The 25,890-nt window shown below is 38.9% G+C and overlaps 1 protein-coding gene across 5 annotated transcripts in view; it reads right to left on the reverse strand.

Moving 5' to 3' along the window:
• The window catches only part of TENM1 (teneurin transmembrane protein 1), a 316,457-nt gene that overhangs the window by 81,386 nt on the left and 209,181 nt on the right, over window positions 1-25,890 (reverse strand). For all 5 annotated transcript variants that reach the window (XM_069986814.1, XM_069986815.1, XM_069986817.1 and 2 more), the window contains 4 exons: window positions 24,094-24,237; window positions 18,921-19,170; window positions 12,360-12,380; window positions 6,091-6,323 (listed from right to left, as the gene is read on the reverse strand). In XM_069986814.1, coding sequence (XP_069842915.1) covers window positions 6,091-6,323; window positions 12,360-12,380; window positions 18,921-19,170; window positions 24,094-24,237 — 648 coding nt within the window. The remainder of the gene's footprint in view (window positions 1-6,090; window positions 6,324-12,359; window positions 12,381-18,920; window positions 19,171-24,093; window positions 24,238-25,890) is intronic.

The raw sequence follows: 25,890 nt of genomic DNA on the forward strand, positions 1-25,890 counted from the left end.
AAATTGGACTTGGAATTGAACTCAGGGGCGCAGCTATGATTCCCAGAAATGTTGTTATCATATGTTTGCCTCCCTCTGGAGCAATCGCAGCTCCAAAAACAAAACATCGCTCACAAAAATGCTCGTTGATTCCATATCCTGCCAAGAGTGGAAGTGCTAAGCACCGAATGTGTTCAAGTGCTTTCCCATCTGCTACTTGTGTGTATATTATAGGGGTATGTACAATGCAGTAGGTGATTAGGACAGATATCCTATCACTTCAATAGATTAAAATATTTTTTTTGCTACAAATGTAACATAGAGAACAGAAGACATCCCAACAGAGAGAATTACTCTTTAGAGCAAACGAGAAGTTATCTGGAAACTTGCTTTAGGCTGATTGGGCGATATTCCACTACAGTATATGTTATAGGCAGCTTATGTACTTATATTATTACTCTATGCGGTTGGGCAACAAAACCCCTTTATTGCTAATCCCTAAACCACTGTGATGTACATAACCCTAGTTTGGTGGTTAGCAATAAAGAGTTTTATTGCCCACACGTCATTTAGCATTAGTATATCAATTTACCCTGCATCCACCATTGAGGCATTTGGTTTGCAATATTCTTGTATACTTGTCCCCCAAGTTCATATAAATACAGTGTGATTGAAAAGCCATGACCATTATTAAATTGGGCCTACTAGACATTTTCTTAACAGAGAAAGCACAAACACAGTAAAAGGTGTCCATCTTTCCATTATGGATTTTCTGTGCTACTTTTGTGTCTGGTTCTGGTTAAAAGTATTGACTAACATGCAACATGTGAACCCAGCCTTATACATCCACATAAAAGAAATAATTAAAATAAGCTGTGGGCTGTAACATAGAGAGGGAAAAGCTGAAAAGAAAAGTGTGGCCTCCATCCAAAACACATCAGTTTTCATCATCCATGTGGAACTGACACTCCACAGTTTTGGGCACTTCTTATTTTTTGTTGTTTGGTGCCTGATACACCAGTGTGGGTTTAGACTGCTGCCAGTCCATAGTGAATGCATTCTTATTCATTTTCCATTAAAACCTTAGCAGTGGTGGCAACATCCTAGTGACACTGATAACTGGAGCTGTGGCTTAAGGGCTTGAGGTACTGCCTCCCATCCAGTAGTTTTGGGGTTCAAATCCCTGGCAAGGTTTACTAATGAAAAGTACTCTGAAAACCACAAATCAATCACACAAAAAATTTAAAGGTTATTAATAGGGTTTGAAGAGGGGCTACAGGCATAGCCTGGTGTCAGGCATAGAACATGTTCATACATAGTATTTCCGTCAGTCTTTTGATAAGCCCTTTTTCAACCAAAACAAGTGGAACTGACTAGGCAAAATTACAATTGGAAGATGTGCACAGCTTCTGTGTTTTCAACCCATTTCTGGTTTTGGTTGAAAAAAGACTGACGGAAATACTATATGTGAACTTAGCCATGAAGTGGAATTGATAGCATATTGCCTTAGTCTATCACTTAAGGTACTCATAACATTACACTGAAGTCCATTGTCTATGGTTTGTGGTGGCCTGCTGACTCTCCACCAAGAGAAGCGTCATGGAAAGATACTGTAAGCCACCATATTCATGTGTATGGGGAGGTTTGGAAACAGAACAATTATTGAAAAAGTTAGTTGTTAATTAGTTTTTTGTAGATAGACTCCACAAGCAGCCACCACAAACAAAAGGCCTTCATACAATTACACATATATCTGTGCAGTTGAAAGGATTATTTATTCAGACTGGGAATGTTCATTTTGCAGAAAAGGAGTGTCTATAACACTATAACAATCACTATAATAACATAAATTAGGCTCACGCCAAGTACCCTATTATTTTTGGCACATGTTTAGTAAATCTCTACCGCAAGGCATTGTTTTTTTAGGATTTTCTTAATGAAAAGAAAGCCAATTTGTGTGCTTACAAACAGACACAAAACTGTTCCTCTATGCAAAGGTTAATCCGTTCTTAAAATCCTTCTTTCTTGAATCCATTTGTATTCATTATAGGCGATAAGCAACTGAAACAGTTCAAAAAACCCTATTATTATAATGTGGGATGACATCCAAACCACTGGTGGACAGATAATACAATCTGACCTTCTTTAGTTCCTATCTTGACAAGTCGCACAGTACATACCATGTACATTTATATACGGATTCTAAAGAGGTTTTACGAAAGTGAATTTGACTGGGCTACACTATCAGATATAGCTGCATGTATAGGACATGAATGTGTGCTCTTGCAGGTGAGGCAGAGGTTGAACGTTAATTTTTATGTGCTACTTATATGGAAGATTGGGCAGCCTTTTAAATAATATTGACTAAATATGCCCTATGATTTAACATCTGCATTATGTGTGTCTTAGGAAATCTGTCCCCCTGAGTGTGAGCTAAAAATTTGCTAGAACAGTTTCTGATCGATTTTCTACTGACAGTTGTAAGAGCATACATGAAGGACAGCTCAAACAAGCTGTAAATAGGGAGGAAAACACACAAAAGGGGGTGAAACGTATAAGCTGCGCAAATGTATACATACATAGCAGAGCTCCCACAGCAAACTTCAAAGCTTTAAACCCTTGAACATGTGGATTTGACATACAGTCTGTATTACTGGCAGGATAGAAAATGAATGCTGATCAGCCAATCACTGCACTCTCCCGCTGCAGCCAGTGATTGGTTGAGTGGGATGTCACTTAGAAGGGACTCATTGGTGGAAGGCAGAACAGCAGTACTATATCACAGCTTTGACACTCCATTCTGGCAGTGGAATGAAAATCTGCTGTGAGAATGGAATTTCAAATAGACTTCAACCCCTCCACATCAGCTGTACCGCTATATACGTTCTTGCTGCACACGTTCTTCAATGCAACTGGCCCTGCACACATTACAGCCCTTAGACCCAGGAATGACCGGCAGCCATGGTCACGCAGCTGCCTTTCCTTAACCCCCTTAAATGCCGCAATGCACAGAGATTGTGGTGTTAAAGGTAGTCAGTGACAGGACAAGGACCTGTCACTGATTGATCGGGACCACCGCAGCTTGTACCAACAGGCGGAGGTAAGCCACTTACCTCTGTCCTGTCAGATCAGCAATCTGTTCATAGGCGGACTCTATGTTCAGATCACTGATAATACTGATGACTGCTAAGCTATGGCATAGCGTTCATGTAGAGATTATGGGGCAAAAAATGACACCCCAACCAGCCCTGTAGGTGGAACAATAAAAGCGCTATGGTGAGGAGGAACATTGCATTAGTTTCACCCAGACATCTAGGCACCAATGACTTCGGTAATGAAGGGATTAAAGGGGAACTCCGGGTAGAGGTAAAAAAAAAAAGAAACTGCAGAAGCATATAACAATGCTTACCTATCTATCTATCCCAGTTTTGAAACTACAAAAAATCCATTTGTTTTGGGGGGGTTTGTTCTGTTTTGTGTTTCTGTATTTCCTGGTTGAGCAGATGTACTCAGTACTACAAGTTCCAGAATGCAATGCTTTCCCTCAGCTGTTCAATCACAGTCCTTCACCCTGCCTATTCCCCGCCTAAAGCTGTTGCAGAACATCTAGGTTCACACATTTCAGTTTCATTGTGTTACTAAATTATTTGCAGTCATTTCATTGTGGCGCCACCCGCACAGCACGCTGCATTCTCTACCTGTAATACTGATATTGGAATAAAGCAAAGAATTTTTTCAAATTAAATTTTTTTTTCTTTTCATCTCCATGTACATATTATGATCAGGCATCTTTTATCTTTGAAGTTGATTCCCACAAAAAGGAAATTATCCGATACTATCTTACATGGGAAATACTGCTTATGCCTTGTTTTTTGTGCAGGTGGGATTGGCAGTGTTGGCTCTTATCCTCTCTGCTGTTTAGCATTATCTAAATGTGTTACTGCATCATTTTTGTGCAGATACTGCAGTACTGCAATGACACTCCAACATGTGTGAACATAGCCCTAATTTCTCTGTAGACTTTTGCACAATCAGCTAAGCTGAAACACCTGCTTCTGGTCAATCTGTGATGGTGAATCACGCCCTGCCCCCTCTCTGCATCATCAGCGTGTGCCTAGCAAACACACACAATGTGAGACAGAGTCATGGACAATTTGTCTCCTAAGGGGGGATAGCAGCAGGAGCAGGAGACAATGTGAATTGGCACAGAGGCCATATTTTTTCACTTCCTGGATTTCTATCAACTACCAGTGTGTCAGAACCGCACAGATACGGTAATACATTGTATAGACACATCTTTATAACTTTTAATGTACTTTTAATAGAAAACAAGTTTTTCTTATCTGGAGTTCCCATTTAATAGTAGTCAGAATTGTAGTGGATTTTATTGCAAAACTGGCAGCGTGAATTCCACTGTCATACAGTACATGTGAATGTATTGTAAGATTGGATTATAATACTTTTAGAACAGAATGTATTATAGTGGTGGTCTACAGCCTTACCATTTCACTATTCCCCTTCTACATTCCATGACAGCTTTGGAATATATTCTTCATGTACTTTCGCACTAAACTTTATTAAATACATCACATGAAGAGTTATTCGTTTCACAACTTCAATTTACATTTTGTTGAATGGTTTTCAAGCACTAAATAAATATTAATTATCTCGTCTTTGATTGTGATTTATTGACGAACATATTGCTCATGTCTGCACAACCAGGGAATAGTTAATTATGCTCAGAAGTTTATACAAGTCTAATTAAAATGTGATTTTGTGTAATCGCCTGTCGTAGATTGATTTGCAAATTGCTACAATATTTAGCTAGATATTCAGGACAAACAGAAGAACAAGAAGTTCATATGTCTTTTTCAGGACAGAAATGTGCAATCTGGTGTGATTCAATGTAACTATTTCTTTCAGTAAAATACCTCTGAAAATAATTAGGAAAAAAGATAAACAGGAAATAGATCTAAGATGTAATTATCAATGGGTTTATTATGCAATATATCCAACACAGGTTAATCTTTTTTCATTCCAAGCATCAAAGAAAATGTATTTTCTAATTTTTCAGACTACCATCACACAATTAGTACGAGCCACATGGCTTATGAGGGGAAAACTCTTCTTTACTTTGGGAGGAGCATCACTGTTGCTTAGCTATCGTTCCCTCAAGATAATGACTGAAGAATTAAAATATTATTTTTCTTTATTTACACTGGCATAGTTATTGTTTGTAACTGTGAAATGCGTTAATCGTGGCAATAGTTGGCAAGCAGCCTGAAGACATCTCATTGTTAAGTAAAGTTGTTATATGCGGTACTACTTTTTCTCAGTTACGAGCATAATAAGTGAAAGCCTCATGGGTGCCATGAGTTGACCTTCCACTTTCCTGACATATTCATTTAAAGGAGGGAAAAAACTCCTTAGTGGTCTGAGAATATACAAAGGTTAGTAGTTAGAGATGGTAGAATCAATTGCCTGATGTTTAAGTTTTAAGAGAATCTAAGTGGTTTGGAAATCGGAGAATCAATGGAGAAAGGGATATAAAAAAGATATGCTCACCTTTACTAGTAGTTATTTCAATTTGTCACTTACGAAATTTATACATAAAAACAGCATAAGGCTATGTTAACACAATGTTTTCAAAATGACATCCGTCATTCCGCTGTTTGGGCACCCGTCAGTGCAATGATGGCTGTTGCTACATTATTTTAGTTTGGGTGGACTAATTGGCTTTGGGTGTGTTTATTAAAAAGCCCATTGAATTTAATAGTAAAAACGGAGAAAGGACAGTGAAAAAAGAAAAACTGTGCGCGAACAACTAAAAAATAACGTCCACTGTTTGCAAAAGACATCCAAAAATAATTGTCATGATAATTATTTTGACGTCCGCGCAGATAACGTCCGTCATTTCATACACTGTGTGTATTGAACGTCCATCATTCCATTGACTTAAATGCATCGCAGTCAGTTCATTTATGGCAATAACGGACATCTTTTTAAATAGTAAAAGTGGACACCTATTTTCTTTTTTTGATGTTGTGTGAACATAGCCTTAGGAACATTTCTGTTGACATGTTAACCAAAAATAATTATTCATCAGTTTACCTCTTGGACTGTTCAGTGAAGCTTCATTAGCTTTTTCACCATCTCCACAATGGCTCTGGTCAAATGGGAGACATTGGTCTCCTGTTCCAGCTATTACTTCAAAGTTCTTTGACAGCTCCTTAATATCAGAAAGAGATTTCACTTTGTAGACCTTTCTGGTATTGGTGTCCGACAAGTATAAAGATTCTGAGGAGGGATCCACAGCCAAGTAATATTTATGAGCTGGGCTAGTACTGAAAGAGATAACATGACGGATTAGTGTTTATATCATTACATCATTATTACTAATTTAGCCCCATATGCCATATACCTTCACAATGCCCCCACTTTATGGTGTCAGTAGGGATGGTCCGAATCGAGTTCGGTTCGGGTTCATACGAACTTGAACTCTTGGAAATGATTCCCGCTATCTGGCCGCTCCGTGGAGAGGGTGGATACAGCAGGAGGACCGCCTGGAAAACTGGGATACAGCCATAGCCATAGGCTGTATCCCAGTTTTCCAGGCGGTCCTCCCGATGTATCCACCCGCTGCATGGAGCGGGCAGACAGCGGGAATCTGATGCCGAGCGTTTGGGTTCATACGAACCCGAACCTCGGCAGTTTCGGACCATCCCTAGGTGTCAGTTATATTTTAGTGAGAATTAATTCTTTAGAATAAAACCCTCCTTTCTTAAATCTTTCAAAACAAAAATATAACTTATCCTGCATGGGAAATGCTGTAAATGAAACAAACCTAAATTTCCAGAATAGGCTGATTTTTCATTGGCTGATTTGATTAATGTCAAATTTCATCTCCCTAGGGGACTTGTTAGCGGTATATTGTTAAACTGATGATCAACTATTTTTTCATGTCTATGGGAGCATTCAAACGTTCCACAATTACAGTCCGTGCAAGGGCGATGTGCTAGGAACCGGAAGTCGGAACTAACTGCTTCAAACTCAAAAACAGTTTAAATCTTTGCACTACTGTACCAACTCTACGGCGTGGCTGTATGAGTGCAGTATGAGTGCAGTGCATGAATGATGATGTCTTGAGATCTGGGGCCGCACCACTCCCCGACCGGGCATTCAGCTGTTCAGCATTTGACATTATGCTTACTGGCAGATGTAGCTGCCAGCCAGCTTTAGTTTAGGCAAGAGGTTGAAGTCCCAGGCCCCAATCAGACCTGGGGCTGGGACTTCACCTCCCATATAGCTTGTCCAGTCTCCTCTCACCTTGCCAGTGATAGAGCATTGTTTACAAGTGTTACTTGACCTAGAATCCACCTGCATTGTAGTACTGGTATTCTAACTTCATGGCTTTCTGACTGTTGACTTCTCTATTGGATCACAATTTTGTGCTGCGCTGCCTGCTTGTCACTGACCCAGACTCCTGACCTTGATTTATTGTGTTTTTTGTCTGCCTTGTCTTCATTCTGTGTTCGCACTTATACAGGATTAGGGACCATCGACCAGTTGTCTGCTGCCACCTAGGGCTGTTGAGGCAAATAGGCAGGGAAAGTGGGGTGGGCACCAGCGTCAGGGCTACACCTGTCCTTTGTCCGCTAGTTCCCAATCCTGATAATGCCCCCTTTGCAAGGCTCTAAGTGTAGATTTAAAATTTAGCCATAGAAGCCTTCAGAGGGCCCCTGGCTGCTATGTGAACTGATCAGTACTCAGTAATTGCATAGTTGAGGCACAATTATAAAAGGTCCACTGTTTCTGGGGGTGGAGGGTTTGAAATGACCTGCATCAGAACATACTCGAAGCCTGGTCACTAATAGTGAGTTTTAGCTGCTAATAGTGTCCAGAACATACTATGTTTGGAGCTTACAAGACCACTCCATATTTCCTGAGAACACAAATCTACCGTGCATATATAGTGGATGTCACTAAGGTGTTAAAGGAGTTGTCTATTTTGCAAAAGTCCTTTTTTTTATGTATACTTTAGGTAATTTTGTGTTAAATTGAAGAAACCTCTGTTTAGGCTTATATGAAAGAGTGAAAAGCAGTTTCAATGAATGTCTCTTGCGCTAGTGGACCTGTCCTGTTCTGCATTACATAGACAACCTACTGATTTGAATTGGCACTGTGTAATGTCAAATGTTCCCTGTGGTGTTCTTCAGGATCACTGTTGATTGCTGGGTGTTCCAAAAGAGACCGTTGTGATCGGCTTATTGTCAATACTGTACATAACCAGGTCTGAACAAAACTTGAGAAAATGACTTGTTCAAAGTCTTACAAGCAAATACTATAATAGCTAGATTTATCCCTAACTTTATCCCTACCAAGAAACGTTTCAGTAATTTCTAACAAACGTGTTGATAAAGACATTGTTATTGAAGACTGAAGTTTGGTTTGAAAATAAAGATTTCCACATTCAATTCCAGAACATTGATTGATGTTGTCATGGAGATGGCTTGCTTACAATTAGGGTGTCTGCTTTTCTAGCAAACATCCTAATCTTTTTTAGCAGTAGGAAAAGTGTCAGGAGCTTAGTGACTGTCCAGTGTATTTAGTCATTACTTCACCCCTGGTTTTCAATTTCTAATCTTAACAGTGTGCATCAGCGACCTATATATTATAATGAAAGTCTATATACAAGTGGAGGATGCAGGAAAGTCAAAACCAAGCAAAAGTTAAAAAAACAAAACAAAACAAACAAAAACAAGTCATGTGTTGTTACCTCTATGCATTGTTTAATCACATAGATAAATTAAATAAAACCTCATCTCAAAAACATTGGAAAATGCATTGGAAAACACAACGATAACAGCTTCTGTGAACAGTAATTACATAGAAAAAGAAGTCAGTTAAAAATTTTAGGCACCAACCAGGTCAAGAGAGTACTGAATTTTTATTCACGGGGGTTTAAAAGCTATAATCTTTTTTTTCTCTTGTTCGGTTATTTAAACACCCTAATGCTGGTGCACTGTTAACTATGCCTGATGCAGCAGGCACATTAACTTACAGTGGATGACACAGACACAGAAGCTGTGCCTGTGCGATCTGTGGTGTGTCTCGGCTGTCAGTGATAGGAGCCATGCTCCAATGCTGACAGTTAACCCTATAGATGCTACGGTCAGCATGGCCACAGCATCTATAGGGGTAACAAAGAAAAGAATCTTGCTCTGTTCACTATAGGGGCTCTGTGAAGTGATCACAGTGTCCCAACGGAAGCCAGGGCAACCAGAGGCCTAGCTGAGGCATTTGATGCCCTGGCTACTGAGTAAAACAAAGTAACAGCTAAAAAAAACTAAAACTATACATATATATATATATATATATATATATATATATATATATAGGTAAACACAAAATCCTCCCATTGCAATTGATTAACCCATAGCTGCACCAGGACGTTACTGAACGTCCTCGTGCCGCTATGGGAGTTCAGAGGGGGGTCGCGCGGCGACCCCCCTCTGAACTGCCGCGATCCTGGGTGCCGCATGTAGCCCGGGATCGTGGCTATTAGCGGGCACGGTCTGATCGCCGTGCCCGCTAATTAAGTACTTAGAAGCAGCTGTCAGAGTTGACAGCTGCTTCTAAATACTTGCTCATATCCATCCCTGGTGGTCTAGTGGGGGGATCGCCCCCCTGCGGCGCGATTGCGGGGGGCGATCCCCGCATCCATCCCGGGCCGGGGTCTGCGCCGTAATGGCGCTGATCCCGGCTCGGCATTCTATTGCTTTTGGCTGCAGCAGCCAAAAGTAATAGAACACCGATCTCATGGATTCATGCAGTATAACTATATTGCATGGATCTCTATGAGAGATCAGAGTGCATATACTAGAAGTCCCCCAGGGGGGCTTCTAGTATATGTGTAAAGTAAAAGAAAAATGTATTTTTAATAACACAAAATCCCCTCCCCTAATAAAAGTCTGAATCACCCCCCTTTCCCCATTTTATAAATAAAAATAAATAAATTAATAAACAAACATGTTTGCTATCGCCGCGTGCGTAATCGCCCGAACTATTAATTAATCACATTCCTGATCTTGCACGGTAAACGGCGTCAGCGCAAGAAAATCCCAAAGTGCAAAATTGCGCATTTTTGGTCGCATCAAATCCAGAATAATTGTAATAAAAAGCGATCAAAAAGTCGTATATACACAATCAAGGTACCGATAGAAAGATTACATCATGGCGCAAAAAATGACACCTCACACAGACCCATAGACCAAAGGATAAAAGCGCTATAAGCCTGGGAATGGAGCGATTTTAAGGAACATATATTTTCTTTAAAAGGTTTTAATTTTTTACAAGCCATCAAATCAAATAAAAGTTATACATGTTACATATCGTTGTAATCGTAACAACTTAAGGAACATATATAATGAGTCAGTTTTACCCCAGGGCGAATGGAGTAAAAACAACCCACCCCCCCCCCCCAAATAAAAAAAAAACATTATTTTTTTTCAATTTCACCACACATATAATTTTTTTCTGGTTTCCCGGCACATTTTAGGCAAAAATTACATCTGCCATAGCAAAGTACAATTAGTTGCGCAAAAAATGAGGGCTCATTTGGGTCTCTAGGTGGAAAAATGCAGGCGCTATGGCCTTATATACACGAGGAGGGAAAAACGAAAACGCAAAAATGAAAACTGGCTGTGTCCCCTAAGGGTTAATTTTGAAAATAAAATGCAAATGTTGCTGTTTTTTCATGAAATGTGGCTATTGGACAAAATTTGTCACTGACTACAATATGTCAAAAAATCCTCTCGGAATTGCTAGAATACATTAAATCATCCAAGAGTTGTATTTTTATTACACTTTATTTCCCTCACAAGGGGAATGGCCTTTGGGGACAATTTTAACGTTAACATATTTTGTAATTTTAAGTAGCACAGACCCATAACAATCTAACAGAGAACATCTGGGTCTGCTAACAGCACTTTTATATGGATAATGGGTTCCAGATAATAAGCACCAATCAATATGATTGTTTACATACAGTAGCCTTTAGATGGCTTGAATAGCTGGGCTGTACAAACCATAAAGATGTAGCTGGTAACAATTTTACTGACCTGCTCATCAGCTGATTGCTGGCCAATTGTCAAGAACAAGCATTTTTTTTTTTTTTTTTACAAACGTTTATTCGCCCATATAAGTTTCTTAAAGGGGTACTCTAGCAAACATTATTATAAAATGATTATAAAATTATTTTGTTTTAAATCAACTGGTGCCAGAAAGAGCCAGAGATTTGTAATTAACTATTGAAAAATCTCCAGTCTCGGAGTAATTATCAGCTGCTGTATGTCCTGCAGGAAGTACTGTATTATTTTCTCTGGAGAGCGGGAGAGGTTTTCTGGGGATTTGCTACTGCTCTGGACAGAGGTGGCAGCAAAGAGCACTGTGTCAGACTGGAAAGAATTAGAGATGAGCGAACCGGGTTCGGGCTCGAGTCTATCCGAACCCGAACGTTGGGCATTTGATTAGCTGGGGCTGAACTTGGATAAAGCTCTAAGGTTGTCTGGAAAACATGGATACAGCCAATGACTATATCCATGATTTCCACATAGCCTTGGGGCTTTATCCAACTTCAGACGCCACCGCTTATCAAATGCCAAAAGTTCGGGTTCGGATGGACTCGAGCATGCTTGAGGTTCGCTCATCTCTAGAAAGAATACATCATTTACTGCAGGACATACAGCAGCTCATAAGTACTGGTAGACTGGAGATTTACAAATAAAAGTAAATTACAAATCTCTTTCTGACACCAGTTAATTAGAAAGAAAAATAAAAATTTATTTCACTGAAGTACCCATTTAAAACTCAGCAGCTCCTGCAGCTACCTGGCATTTTATCATACATCTGTCATGTATACATTCACCTGCACTACAAGGCCATATTCACATTGCGTGAAACACTGGCCGTTCTGGCAAGATCATCTTAATCTCCATTGAATTGGCATGAGAGTGATTTATGTAAAACATATGTTGTGTGAACATGGCCTTAAAATGTATTTGCCAGAAATGTGACGGGAAAAGAGCCTGAACGTTATATACTGCAGTGGAACCTGAGCTAATTCTTAATGAAATGTTGCTGGAAGACACATTACATAAATGATTGATTGACAGAAACAAACATGATGGCTTAATCTCATACATAGAGCCAGACAATAAAATGGTATTAGATGAATCCCTTTGTGCCTTGAACACTGCTCATGTACACATTTATTCTATTCTTGAGCAGATTAGTAATTTATTGCATCCGCTGAAAGTTTTTTTTTTTTTATCTCATTGGAAATCAATAGTTACAAATGACTGCACTGGTGATTCACTTACCTGTGTCTCGTGTCCCTATTTCTGATATAATAAATCACGTTCGTGGAAATATAGGGAGAAATAGAAAATAGAAATAATATTAGTTCACAGCATAAAATGGACTGAACACAACACATAAAGCAAATAAACTCTTCTGGACATGAATAGAACCAGTTCTGGAGTGATATGGCAGCAGTTACTGCTCCTCCCTGTCTACTAGAGTAGTAAAAACTAATGAGAATGTTGCATAATGTGACCAGAATGAATAACTAACTAAATGAATGTATGAGCTTCAGCACAGTTACATCCAATGTCTAAATTGAGTCAATTACTGAACACTCATGCTGATAATCTAGGCCTATAGTCATAAAATAGTCATGTAAACTCATTAGACATGACCTGGATGCTAGTTTAGATTTTGTAAGTGGTATTTACCAGGTCATTTCCTGGGTGAACAACATAGAGATTGTATGATTATAGAAGACACAGCAGGCAAAGATGGATTGAAAAATAACCAGACAGCTGATTTAATGTAGATGTTGATAGTGACACAGTATTTAATAAAATATGTCATTTCTAATCTTTTTCTTCAATATGGGTAACATGGGGGCAAATGTGTCTGGGATAAGCATAATAAAGGAAATAATATAAGGGCAAGCAAGGCGGACCAGGTGGTCTTTTTCTGATGACAATCTTCTACTTTTATACTTAAACTTTTAGTTTTTTTTTTGGGGGGGGGGGCTTAAAAAACACCTAATGGATACAGTGTAAGGCTATGTTCACACAATGTCAAAAATAGAGAAAAGGTGTCCGATTTTGAAATTTAAAATTACGTCTGTTATTGCCACGATTTAACTGACTGCTATGGCAATGTATTGAAGTCAATGGAAAGACGGACATTCAATGCACACAATGTATTGAATAACGGACGTTTTTTACTGCGGACGTCAAATAATAGCGGACATTTTTTATTAGTTGTTCACACACAGTTTTTCTTTTTTCACTGATCTTTCTCTGTCTTTATTATTAAATTCAATGGACTTTTCAATTAAGCCACACCCAAAGGGCAAATAGTAACCACAAACTAGAATAATGTACCAGCAGCTGTCATTACACTAAGGGAAGGCTAGACAGTTAAATGACGTCCATTATTTATTTTTATTTTTTTTATTTAAATTTTTTATTAATTTTCAAACTTTACAGAAATTTACATTAATAAGGTATATACCTTATACTCATGATACGAAGCAAACACATAAACAATTATAAGCAATACACTAAGTCCCCCCCCCCTCCCCGACATCTGATTCTCTATATTAGCCTATTATTTTATATATCACTAATTCTCATTATATTTTACCTTAATTTTTATGTCTCTTATCCTAACTTCCATTGGGGTAAAGCTGCAAATAGTACATGCACCATTTTTGCCAATGTTTATGGGATCTTATAATCCCATCCATTCCTACAGCTATTGCAGTTTCCATCTTATAATTGTGTTGTACCTTAGCTATAACCTCTAGTGTAGATGGGATTTCACTAGATTTCCATCTTCTAGCTATGCTGCTTCGTGCTGACATTAATACATGCAGCAATATTACCCTGTCTTGGGGTGGAATGTTCTCAGTTTCCATTGAAATCAATGCCAGACCTGGACCCCAATTTGGTTGGTAGCCAAGTATACTTCGTATGAGGTCCTCTATTTGGGACCAGAACATCTTAATTAAACTCAAAATAATGGACGTAATTTTAAACGGAGCTCAAAAGACATTGTGTGAACATAGCCTATTAGTTTGTGGTTTATTAGTTTTTTTGTGTGTGACGTATTCATGGCATTTTTTTTTCAAAATAGTGTGTTTTACACTTTTTTGGTCACATATTTTCTATGGTTTTTAACCTGTTAACGATGCAGGACGAGTATACTCATCCTGCTGCCGTTAGGGGTAAACAGAGAGGGCTCACAGCGCGGGAACCATGTATACTAGCCGGCACATCCGATCACGGCTCCCGGCTAATTAACTATTTAAATGCAGCTGTCAAAGCTCACAGCTGCATTTAAATAGTGTGTGTCCCCGATTACTGTTGTCTAGTGGGGGGATCTCCCCCCTGAGATGCAACAAGGAGGGGAGATCCCTTCTTCTGAGTGTCCGGGGCACAGTGTCGGACTGATGCTGATCCCAGTTCAGAAATCGATGCATCAACACCTAACAAAAGTTTAAATCACTCCCATTTTCCCATTTTATAAATAAAACAAATAAATAAACATATTTGGTATTGCCACAAATGTAATCGCCCAGTCTATTAAATTATCATGTTCATTGCACATTTTTGCTTTAATTAAATCCAGAAAAAAGTTGCATATATGCAAGCTACGTACCGAAAGAAAAAACAGATCATGGCATAAAAAATTAAACCTCATACAGCCCCATAGACTAAACAATAAAAGCGTTATAAGGCTATGTTTACACAACGTCCAAAAAAGAAAAAAAGGCACCCGCTTTTTGTATTTAGAAGGACGTCCGTTATTGCATCATTTAAAGTGACTGAAAGAGGATGTACCTTTAGGTACATCCTCTTTAATCTGACCCAGGGATAGAACGGCGCCATCACGGGCAAGCCGGAGCTGTGGTCCATTTTTTGAACCGCCGCCCCGTTCCCATGTACGCCAGTGTTCTATCCACGGGTACCGGGTCGGGGCTGAAGCACAGGAGGCGGACCGGCCCGGCCCAAGTGGGCGGAATCCCCCGCCCCTGGATGACGCGGCTCGATTGATTCTAACCGAGCCGCGTCATAGAGGGGAGGGAATTCCCTCCCATTGGGAGCGGGACGGCCCGCCTCCTGTGCTTCAGCCCCGAAAAATGGGAAAAAGGGCCGTGGTTAAAAAAAAACGGACTGTGGCAGAAGCTTCTCTGTAAAGGCGCCATTCTATCCATATGTCAGATTAAAGAGGATGTACCTCTTCGGACGCTGAGGCCCGGCACGGGCAGAAGAACCGATCCCCCCCCCCCGCGTGATTGCATCGCGGGGGGGAGATCCGTCCCACTAGACACCAGGGACAAAGAGAGCACAGCATCTAAGTGCAGCTGTCAGCTTTGAGGCTTAATTAGCCCACGCGGCAACGGGACCCGCGCTGGCTAATAGAGGCACTGCCCGGCTGCACATGTCAGCCGGGATCAGCGCCGTTCAGAGCTCTGAACACCCCCTGTGGCACCATGACGTATCAGATACGTCATGGGTCGCTAAGGGGTTAAACACATTTAGTTTATTTAAAAAAAAGGGGTTTCATTTTTTAAAAGCCATCAAATAAAAAGAAAGTTATACAAGTGACATAACATTGCAATTGCACTGACTTGAGGAACATACTGTAGATAACACGTCAGTTTTACCATAGTATAGCTGGTGTTACAAAAAATAGAGGCTCATGTGGGTTTGTAGGTGAAAATAGGCAAGCGCTATAGCCTTTTAAACACAAAGAGGAAAAAAACGAAAGCACAAAAATAAAAATTGGCCCGGTCCTGAAGGGATTTAATGTCATAAAAATTCCTTGATCATGTGATTCTACATATACTTTTTTTAAAAATTCACCCAAAACAAATCAAATTAGGCAAAAACACACTATTCTTATGGTACGTTTACACAGGCAGATTTATCTGAAAGATTTTGGAAGCCAAAGCCAGGAATGGATTTGAAAAGAGGAGAAATCTTAGTCTTTCCTTTATGACCCGTTCCTTGTTTACTGTCTGTTCCTGGCTTTGGCTTCAAAAATCTGCCTGTGTAAACGCACCATTAGAATATGCTGCAAATCCATCCCAGGTAAGGAAAAACACCCCAAGAAAGCATTATAGGTAGAGCATGTTATAATATCTGATTTATTTCCAGCTACCATGTGACCACAGCATAAAAAGAAAATACATTGGAATTCTTCTTTTAGTTTCTATCTGAAAATTATGTTTGTGGGAAGAATATGCGAAAAAGGTTTTCATTTTTTTTTTTGGTATTGCAAACTAAAAAGATACCAGCACACTAATAAGGCCCAATTCCGCTGAGTTTTCATTGGTGTTTCATTAACACCACTAATACAATGGCAATAGGTTGACAGAGCACTGATTACTTTCTACTCTACTGTGTACAGTGCTACAAATGCTAATTTTACTTATTTTGACACTTAGCCCCAGGATATACTTTCTAGATTTAACATCTTGTTTTGAAGGTGCACGGCAAATCATTTTAAATTAGTGTTACAAGAACCATAACAGTGTCTCGTCATTAACAAATAATTGCATTGCTTAGTACAAGTTCACATTCGTTTACTTATTTATACAAAAACCATCTCAAGGCTGCATGAAATGTAATCTCATGTTGCTGTTTGTTATGCTTGAGAAAGTACGGCGTATCCACGTGAGTATTTATGAAAGTTCTTTATCACCAGAGGCGGAAATCTGATTGAGTTGGGTAATGTTGAGCACATAAAATTAGGTACTGTAAAAATGCTAATATCGTAAATGAACCATTCATGCATTAATGGAAAATTGGAAATATTGTGTTTCATGCTACAATTATTTTGAATACTCTGGTTGAAATGCTAAGGTTGATAAGTTAGTGGCAAAGTAACTACAATTTCTGTTTATTTCTTATACGGAGAAATGTCACAGTGTTGGGATCTTTTTAAGAGGTTTTTAAACAGCCTCTTCTTACACTAAGTACTTCCCTACCAATAGCAGCTGACCTGACACTGTACAGGTACCGAACCTCAGGGGCTATTAAATATTTATTTAGTTTACTTTTTTTTGTCAGTTAAAGGGATTGTGTCTAAATCAGGAATTTAGTTTAGCAGTTTCTATCTCCTGATATTGCCAGCGGAAGCTTTGATCACTGTAGTATGTTTATATGCCCATTGTGAATGTGAATAGGAGATATACCAATATAATAAACAATTTACTATTACTGTAATGAAAAAGTGCATTTCATAATGAAACATGTATTTATGGCTAAAAATGCATGTGGTGTTATATTTCATGAGAATTTTATAGTAGTTTTTTTCCTCTATGGTTTGCCTTCCCCCTTTTTTGAGTGTGACATGGCTGTCACTACATTCATTTATGGGTGGCTTGTGTAGTAGTTTAAGCAAAAAGTTCAGATGTGTCCAGCCTTACCTTTCCATTAGTTAAATGGAAACTGTCAGCAGGTTAGAAGAATCTAACCTGTTATTAGCAGTTTAATCCTTATGCTAATTAGGTGTTTGTTGCACTGAACCGCCCGATCCGGCCCAGCCGGTGCACCAAAATGCCTAATTAGCATAGGGGTTCAACTCCTAATAGCACAGAAACAGTGCCAAGTATGAATATAAGAAAAATACCTTGTTTAGATAACAATCTGTGTGTCTCCTCTCATAGAGTAAAAATTAAAAAAAAAAAAAAATATATAAAAAATAAAAACAGATAATAAAAGAACATGTTTCAAGCTTGCCTTGAAAAGGACTTCAGTGTAAAGTTGGCATTTGTTGGTTACTAACTACAGCAGTATTTGGATTCACTTAAGAGTGCTGTCTACATGTATAATCTGATCTATTAAAATGATTGAAAAATACAGAAAATATAGTGGAAAATTCTATAACCTTTCATTATACAATGAGCTACATTTGCCAAAAGTGAAGCGTTCTTATAAAATTGCTACATTGTAGCACAACAACACTTTAATGCTTTCATTAGATTTTAAAAGCATAAAAACCCGTTAGATGGAAATAAAGCAGAATGTTTATATTGATGTTTAAAAACAGGAATCTATTGCTATTGATTCCCTTGACACTTATTATAAGAACCAACCATTTCACCCATAGCAATGGGAGTAAAACAACTGTCTGCCATTAGTAGCTGCTAGTGGTGTAATGCATTGAGTGATTGACAATTACTACTATCATAAATGTTGATATCTTGGATGTTTTCCTGCCTGCAGTTTATGACCCTAATTTCTCTTCTACTCCCAAGCTTCCTGATAATTGAAATTTGCTCATATCAGTTGCACTGCTCTCTGTTTAGAATATACACTGTAGGGCTATATTCACACAACGTATGTTTAGCATAAATTTCAGGCGTTGTTGCAATTTGCAACAACGGCTGAGATTTATGCTAAACATACGTTGTATTTTAATAAATGGAATCCCATCCAGAGCGTATACACATAGTATACGGTCCAGCCGGGATTCCATCTGGCTGCACGTAAAACTGACATGTCAGTTTTGTGCGGCCGCTATTCATTAAATAGGGCTGCACAGAACATGTCAGTTTATGGCCGCATGCTCCATTGTGTGCAGCGGTGAATTGGGATGCGGGCGCACACAGGTCTGCCGCATGCCTGAATCCGAATTTCTCAGAAATGAAGATCATCTGGCCGTTGATGATCTTCAGTCACATCAGCCATTCTGTGACCTGGCTGGGTCACAGAACGGCCGGTCTCATACCATGTGTGAACATGGCCTAATGCAATAGAATATAACAAAACTGTACAAGAGTATGGGAACTGATTGTCTACTGTTATATAGGACAGTAGATGTTATATATTCCATATAGATAACATAAGTCTTACCGAAGCTCTAGAATGCTTATGACATTTCCCGATGGGTGTATTCGTCTTACAAAGTTGAAATCTCCGATGTAGATACTACCATCAGGTCCCGTTGCCATAGCAACAGGAGCAAAGAGCTTGTTGTTATGTACTGGTCCATTGCAAGTAGAGCACGAGAGGGTTCTCTGCAGACCATTTCCCATCAGTGTAGAAATCACTGGAGGCTGCTGTGATATGAATATATTTTCTCCATCTCCTTTGTGCAGTATCCCTAATAAGAAATTCATGCATTAATGTACAATTTCTCAATATACTGAGATTTTAATAAAACAGTGCAATATTACATATTAAACATTCTTCATCCAAGTTTTATAGCTAAGTGCATTAGACTAGACTATAGGTATTATCAACCATCTATAGAATCCTGGCGTTATCCCATAGAACATCAGTCTCTGTCATATGGAGCTTATAGTCTAATTTCCTTACATAAGAACCACACAGAGAGACTTGAACTATGATCCGGGATATGCAGCCTAATATCTCGATGTAGATGGTTCCCTTGTCAGTACTGAAATTATTGGCCCAGAATTGCATGGCAGTAATTCTAATAGCTGTGCCATGTCCTCACTAAGCAATTATTTATGAAAAATGTTGGATATATGAACTCACGAGGGATAGAGTTTCACATGAATTTTTCAGCATTATTGCCTTGACAGGATTCATGTCACTATTTACTACGGAAAAATCTCTTTTGGGCTAAGTGGTGTATCCAGATATGTAATGGGTTTAAAACAGTTTGCTCATGTGTATCTGTGTCCCGCTGTGACTGCGCTGCCACTGCCTTGTGCATACATGGCCGCATAGTTTGCCTGGGTGAAATGATCATTGCCTTAGAGGGGAGTGGTGGAATCATTAAAGCGACTCTGTACCCACAATCTGACCCCCCTAACCACTTGCACCGTTCGGCAGGGTAGGCAGTTATTGTCATAAAAACAACTTTTAATCCGGCAGCGATGTGTCTAACGGCCGGGGCATACATTTGTACCTGCATTAGGCTGGCACCACCTCTCCGTCCTTCCTCCCCACCCTCCTCATCGTTATTATGCCTTGTCTTTGCCCATGGTTATTTTCAAAGTTATAAAATTGCACTTTTCCTTGGAAGCTGAAATACCTCAGCTATCTGCCTGAATCTGCAGCTCTGTACCTAGTAAGGACCTGACAGATTCCCTTTAAGAATACCTCACTCATGGTTAGGTGAGGCAAGATTCCCTAGTGCTAGTAACTAATCTAAAATATATCTGAAATTCACAACCTCAAATCCCCAGTGTGAAACTCATTACAAGTACAAACTTACCTCTCCCTGCGACGAGACCAGCCTCGGGACCCCTGCCGGAAGACATTTTTCCCCAAGTTACGATGACATCACAACTCAGGAAAAGGCCTGTCCCAGTTGATGCACTGGCCGCTTAGCCAATTAGTAACTGGAGTGGCCATTTCATCAGCCGGGTCGTGATGTGTCAGCGCTGGAGATCCTGGAGCCGGTGGAGGTCCTGAGGCCAGTCCCTCAGCTCACCGCGGGCACAGAGAGGGATAAGCTAGTACCAAAATCATCTCTGCCGGCTGCCAGATTTTATAAAATGCCAGACTTCACCTTTAAACTTAATGAATAATCATCAGATTTAATATTGTTTTTCACTATTTTTTTTTTAGGTTATGTAGAAAATAGGTTAGATTTATCAATTATTCTTACTGTAAAAAAAAAGTTCTTTGTTGTCCATAACAAGCAATCACAGCTCAGCTTTCATTTTAATAGGGCTCATTAATATGTGAAAGCTAAGCTGTGATTGGTTGTTATAGGCAGTATGGTACATTCCTACTGTAACGCTGCTTGATAAATCTCTCCTATTATTTAGTTATTCAGAGCCATTTTTAAATTCTCCACAATACATGCAATGTGAACACAGACCACAATAATACCGGTGAAGACTCCCGACTGAGCTGTAGATATTTCCAGGGGCATAATTACTAAAAGTTTTATAGTTGATAATCTTTCTACAAATGAGAGAGCACATTATCTGCACCAAAAAATCTGTAATCTGCAGCCAAGCTAGCAATGTAGGAAGGTAACATGGTTTTGCCTGGAGTAGAGCACCAATAAGCTTAGGACGGAAATGACAGTAGTGCTTAAAGTGTCAATTATAAAGCTTATAACGTATAGCAAATTATGATCAAATACCCAAGCGAAAGAGCTGCAACTACTATCATAATTTATATGATCAGCAGCAGTGACATAAACCATTCTAGGAAACCAAAATAACACCAAGCCAAAAAAGAAACTCTTATTCTGTCAAAGCATAATATATGTTCTTTCTAAAACTATAAACTGGAAAGAAGCCAAGGTATGAACATTTACTTTGGGGCAATCTGATGAAGGTCAAAGCTTTCAACATTATGAATGCATTATATTAATAACAATTTATAGCAATAGGAATTACAGATAACAGTTATATTCAGTAATATTACTAGGAGGCAGTCTTATGGCAATGAGGAAATAGTCCTCGCAGTCAGTGCAGAAAGGTGACTTTATAGTACACTTCATGGTGACCTAATCAAATGGCTGCAGTACTTAACTATAAAATCTCTCCGTTTTGAGAGGTTCATTAAATATCAACTTGACACTTTCTTGAAAAACCATTTTACACACTCAAAAAAAAAAAAAAAGATATGGCAAAGAAGATGAATATAATAAGTTTGTGTAAGTCAGCATTCATGTAAAGCCTTTGTGTATTAACAGAAAGAGAAAATAATAATGGCAAGGGTGCATTGATCTTTAAAAAAGGTTTAAGGAAGACTTGAAACAGTGAAGTAAATATGATAAATGTAAGGGAATTATAAGACCCATAAAGACCTTATAATTTTATCTTATTTTTTATCTCATCTACATCGACATGTAGCATGGGTCTTTAACGCCATTATCTACCCTGTGGAAGATGACGACTCTGTTGAAACAACCTGCCTGCTGATTTAGGCTGTGTTTCCACTATGTACTGATAAGCTTGAACAACGTCCGGAATTAATGATCATGACCATTAATTCTGGCCGTTGTTGTCTGAGCTTATTAGTACGTTGTGGAAACATGTATAGCATTTGAAAGTATGCATATATTCCTTGTGGTAATTGACCAATTTTAGATGGAATCCTGAGTTAAAGGCCCTGATAGGATTTCTCATGTATAAGGGTGTCTTGATTGATCTGACAGCAGATTCACTGGATGGAAGGATCTGGCATGTCTGACTTTATCTTCCTTTTTTCCCCATAGGAGATGGGATCTGACAATGTTCTTGGTTAAGACGAGCATACATATGTACAGTAGAGTCCTGAAGACTAGATGTTGGACAAATGAGTGTGTATTGGCACCCAAAGCCAATTCCTTGGTATAGTGGTAAAATCACTTCATGCTAAATTCCCACGAAGGGATTTTATTGTGAAATGAAAACCACAAGTTAGTTCATGATCATTATTTGGAGCCATCGTTAAGAAAAGGTCACCTTTTGCCCTTAAGTAACTGCCCTTTCTCATCATGGGAACACAGCCTTGAAGGGGTACTCTGGGCGGAAGGGCTTTTTTCACTATGGCTGGGGAGAGGGTGGATGAAAGCAATGATGGCCACTTACCTCCTTGGTTCCATCACTGAGTCCCGCATCACGTTGCTACATTTTCTGGTCCTGGGCCACTTACTGGTCTATGATGCGGCTTGAGACGTGACAATTCAAGCCCACTCAGCCATTCAGTGGCTGTAGCAGGGTCTCGCCTCTGCTGCTGAATGGCTGAATGAGCTTGAAATGTCCTGCCTAAAGCCGCATCATATACCAGGAAGTGGCTGGGAACCAGAGCAGCGTGATGTGGGACCCAGTGCTGGAACCAGGGAGGTAAGCGGATGTCATTGCCTCCCATCCAGAGTACCCTTTTAAAGGGGTTTTCGTACCAGAGACTTTTAATCTAGACAATAATATTCTAGTGGTGTCATCCTTTTCTTATCATAATAGTACCAATGAATTGTATGCTTCTTGACTGTAATGATTCTTGACACCCGCATCTGAGTTGTTTGTGAGAGGCTCATTGAACTTTATTGCATTTTTATATAAACATTAAATAATATGAAAATTAATGTATATCAGCAAGGTTATAATGTTCCAGTTGTAATCTGAAATCCCAGCAGAATCTGCCTATGGATGAATAAACAGATGTACAGAGCTGAAATCGATTTCTCTCCGCAGAACTTTTAAGCATAATTCCAATTGAACAACATTTTCACAGTTTTAATCTGCATAAGTTGTATAACTTTGCTCATAGTTTAATTCACAGTAACGTTAAAGCACAATGTACCACAATGATAAAAACTATACAATTAAGTATTTATTACACTACAACACATTTCTAATTTATTTACAGTATTTTATTATATAGCACAAGGCAAAGACTTCTTTATGTTCTTAGTTTATTATTTCTTGTTAAATGGACTCACAAAACACAACAATCACTGAGCTCAGGGAAATCAGTGAAAAAATGCAATGGAGTACTCATTGAAGAGTCTCCACTGATTGCCCTCTAAAAATTTGAATATACAAAGAAGGGGTCAGTGGAGTCTCAGTTGTTAGTCTAAAAACATGGGAATAGCCAGATATCCCTCTCTCCAGAGAAAGAAGCCTGTTGCCAAGGGGTGCCTCCCTGTTGAGAGAACACCAAACCTCCCTGATATGTAGCCCCTCAAGTTCTCAGGTAACCCTTGTCTTATGTTGTTACACCAGCAACAGAGTTAGACTTTTACTTAAAGGGGCCACCCTGGTGTTTCCCTATTTACAGTATGCCCCAATGCTGGCAACAGAGTGGGGACTTGAAATTTAGTTGCCGGTGGGCCTAAATGGAACTTGACATTTAGGCCCACCGGCCCCCAATGTGTTGATCTTCCCTCTGTGACGCGGCTTCATTGATTCTAAAATATAATGTTTAATAACATATAATGTTCCTTTGCTTCCATTGGGACATGGAGGTATAATACAAGCCCTAAAATGTTACTATGTTAAAATTTAACTTTGTTTATTGTTATTTTCCATTTTCTTAGCTTAACTTTCCTTATGTTCATGTTTAACCATTTACTAAGCGTAAATGTACAGTTACTGTAAGATGTTCTTACCATTATGAGGATTTAGTATATGATGTTTGTTAAAAGTCCATCCTCCAAGATTTGAAGAATCCATCTCAAAGCCTTGCAAGGTGACTGTCCTCCGCTCCCATAATATGAGGTCTGGGCATGACTCATATTCATATCCAACTGACACTGTCACACAGGAAAAAAAATGGTTGAAATGCTTTTTTTTTGGCATTTATACATTTCATTATTTTTCAAAATTTCATCAAATGTTCAAGTAAGTAGATCAGACAAATCTCAGATCTGATGTCTCCAAATGACAGCTGTATAATATAAGTATAAATCACTGAAGTTTGTATGTCTTTATGAAGAATTTCTGATTCTTTACTTTTTTAGCTGGCTGACATGTTATCTTCAAATGAAAAAGCCGGCAAAGTAAATTGCCTCTATTACTGTTTGCCTAAAGCACAGAAAAAGTCATATTTCAGCTTATGAAATGCTGAAAGCACAAAATAACTTATATATAGATTAATCCTTCCCTGTACTATGCAGGCTTACAGTCCAATTTGGTGATCAAGAACTCCTTAGCAAAGAGACAATCCAGTAGTTATTAAATGATCATCCTCCTTGTCATGAAAGCAGTAATGGATTTTTTTACTCAAAAAAGTCTGTACAATTTTATTTTACCCATATGTGTGTGTGTGTATATACTGTATATATATATATATATATATATATATATATATATATATATATACTGTATATATATATATATATATATATATATATATATATATGTAAAACCTCCCAAGAATACTATTCATTTCAGAAAGCCTCGCCTGTCAATTATTTCTTTGACCAGTTTTCCTCCAACTGCAGTCGGTAGAGGCTGCTCCTTTATCAGCAGGGCAACTGCTAAAACCAATAGTGTTTTTTTATCAAATATTTTAGTGGGAAACCTTTAAAAAGACCATGAAATGGATGTACATGTGGTCCAAATCCTGTAGACGTAGATCACAGTACTAAGGCAGGAACCATACTGGGGAGGGGGGTCCAGAAATGAATGGAGAGCCATAATGGCAACTAGGAAATAATACAGATGGGGAACCATGCTGGGGACTATGAATAAAAGAAAAGCCAAGCCGGGGACTACAATTAGGAGAGAAGCCATGCTGGGGGGCTATAAATGAGAAAGAAGCCATGCTGTTAACCGAAAATCAGAAGGGGAGTCATGCTGAGGAGGATGAATAAGAAGGGTGCCTCCCGCAAATATGAAGAAGAGGTTGAGCCATACTGAAGACAAAGATTATGAAGGGGTACCATGATGTAACTGAGGGGGTACCGTGATGAGTATTTTGATGCATTTGAAAGACATGGTTTTATCATTACTTTAACTTTTTACATGATTTTCCCAGTAGTTTTTGAATAATCTATTAGTTCCCTGCCACCTGCCACTTGAATTGTCACTCAATTATCAAAATAAGACCCTCTGCAGCCATTTCTTGGGCTCACAAAATCACTTGCTTGAGTTGAAAGGAAAATCCCCCCCCCCCCCCCCCACTCTGATCTCAAATAGTTACTGGGCTGGATGGCTTCAAAACAAGAATTATTTTATTTGTTATCTAATATTTTTTTTTTTACTTTTTTAAGCCCTCAACTGTTTCTGCCATAACCATCTGCTGACACTGGTCTACAGTTCCTATGGTAAAGAAGGCTTGTCGCCTCAGGAGATTAAACATGCTTTCTCTCCAAAAAGAGGGAGTGCCCCTTCTCTTTTCAGAGGGTTTTCACAACTTTTAACCATAGTTATTAATGGTCTGTTTGTTTTTTGTTTTTTACTAT

This window comes from Dendropsophus ebraccatus, chromosome 10, assembly GCF_027789765.1.
Source record: "Dendropsophus ebraccatus isolate aDenEbr1 chromosome 10, aDenEbr1.pat, whole genome shotgun sequence".
NCBI lineage: Eukaryota > Metazoa > Chordata > Amphibia > Anura > Hylidae > Dendropsophus > Dendropsophus ebraccatus.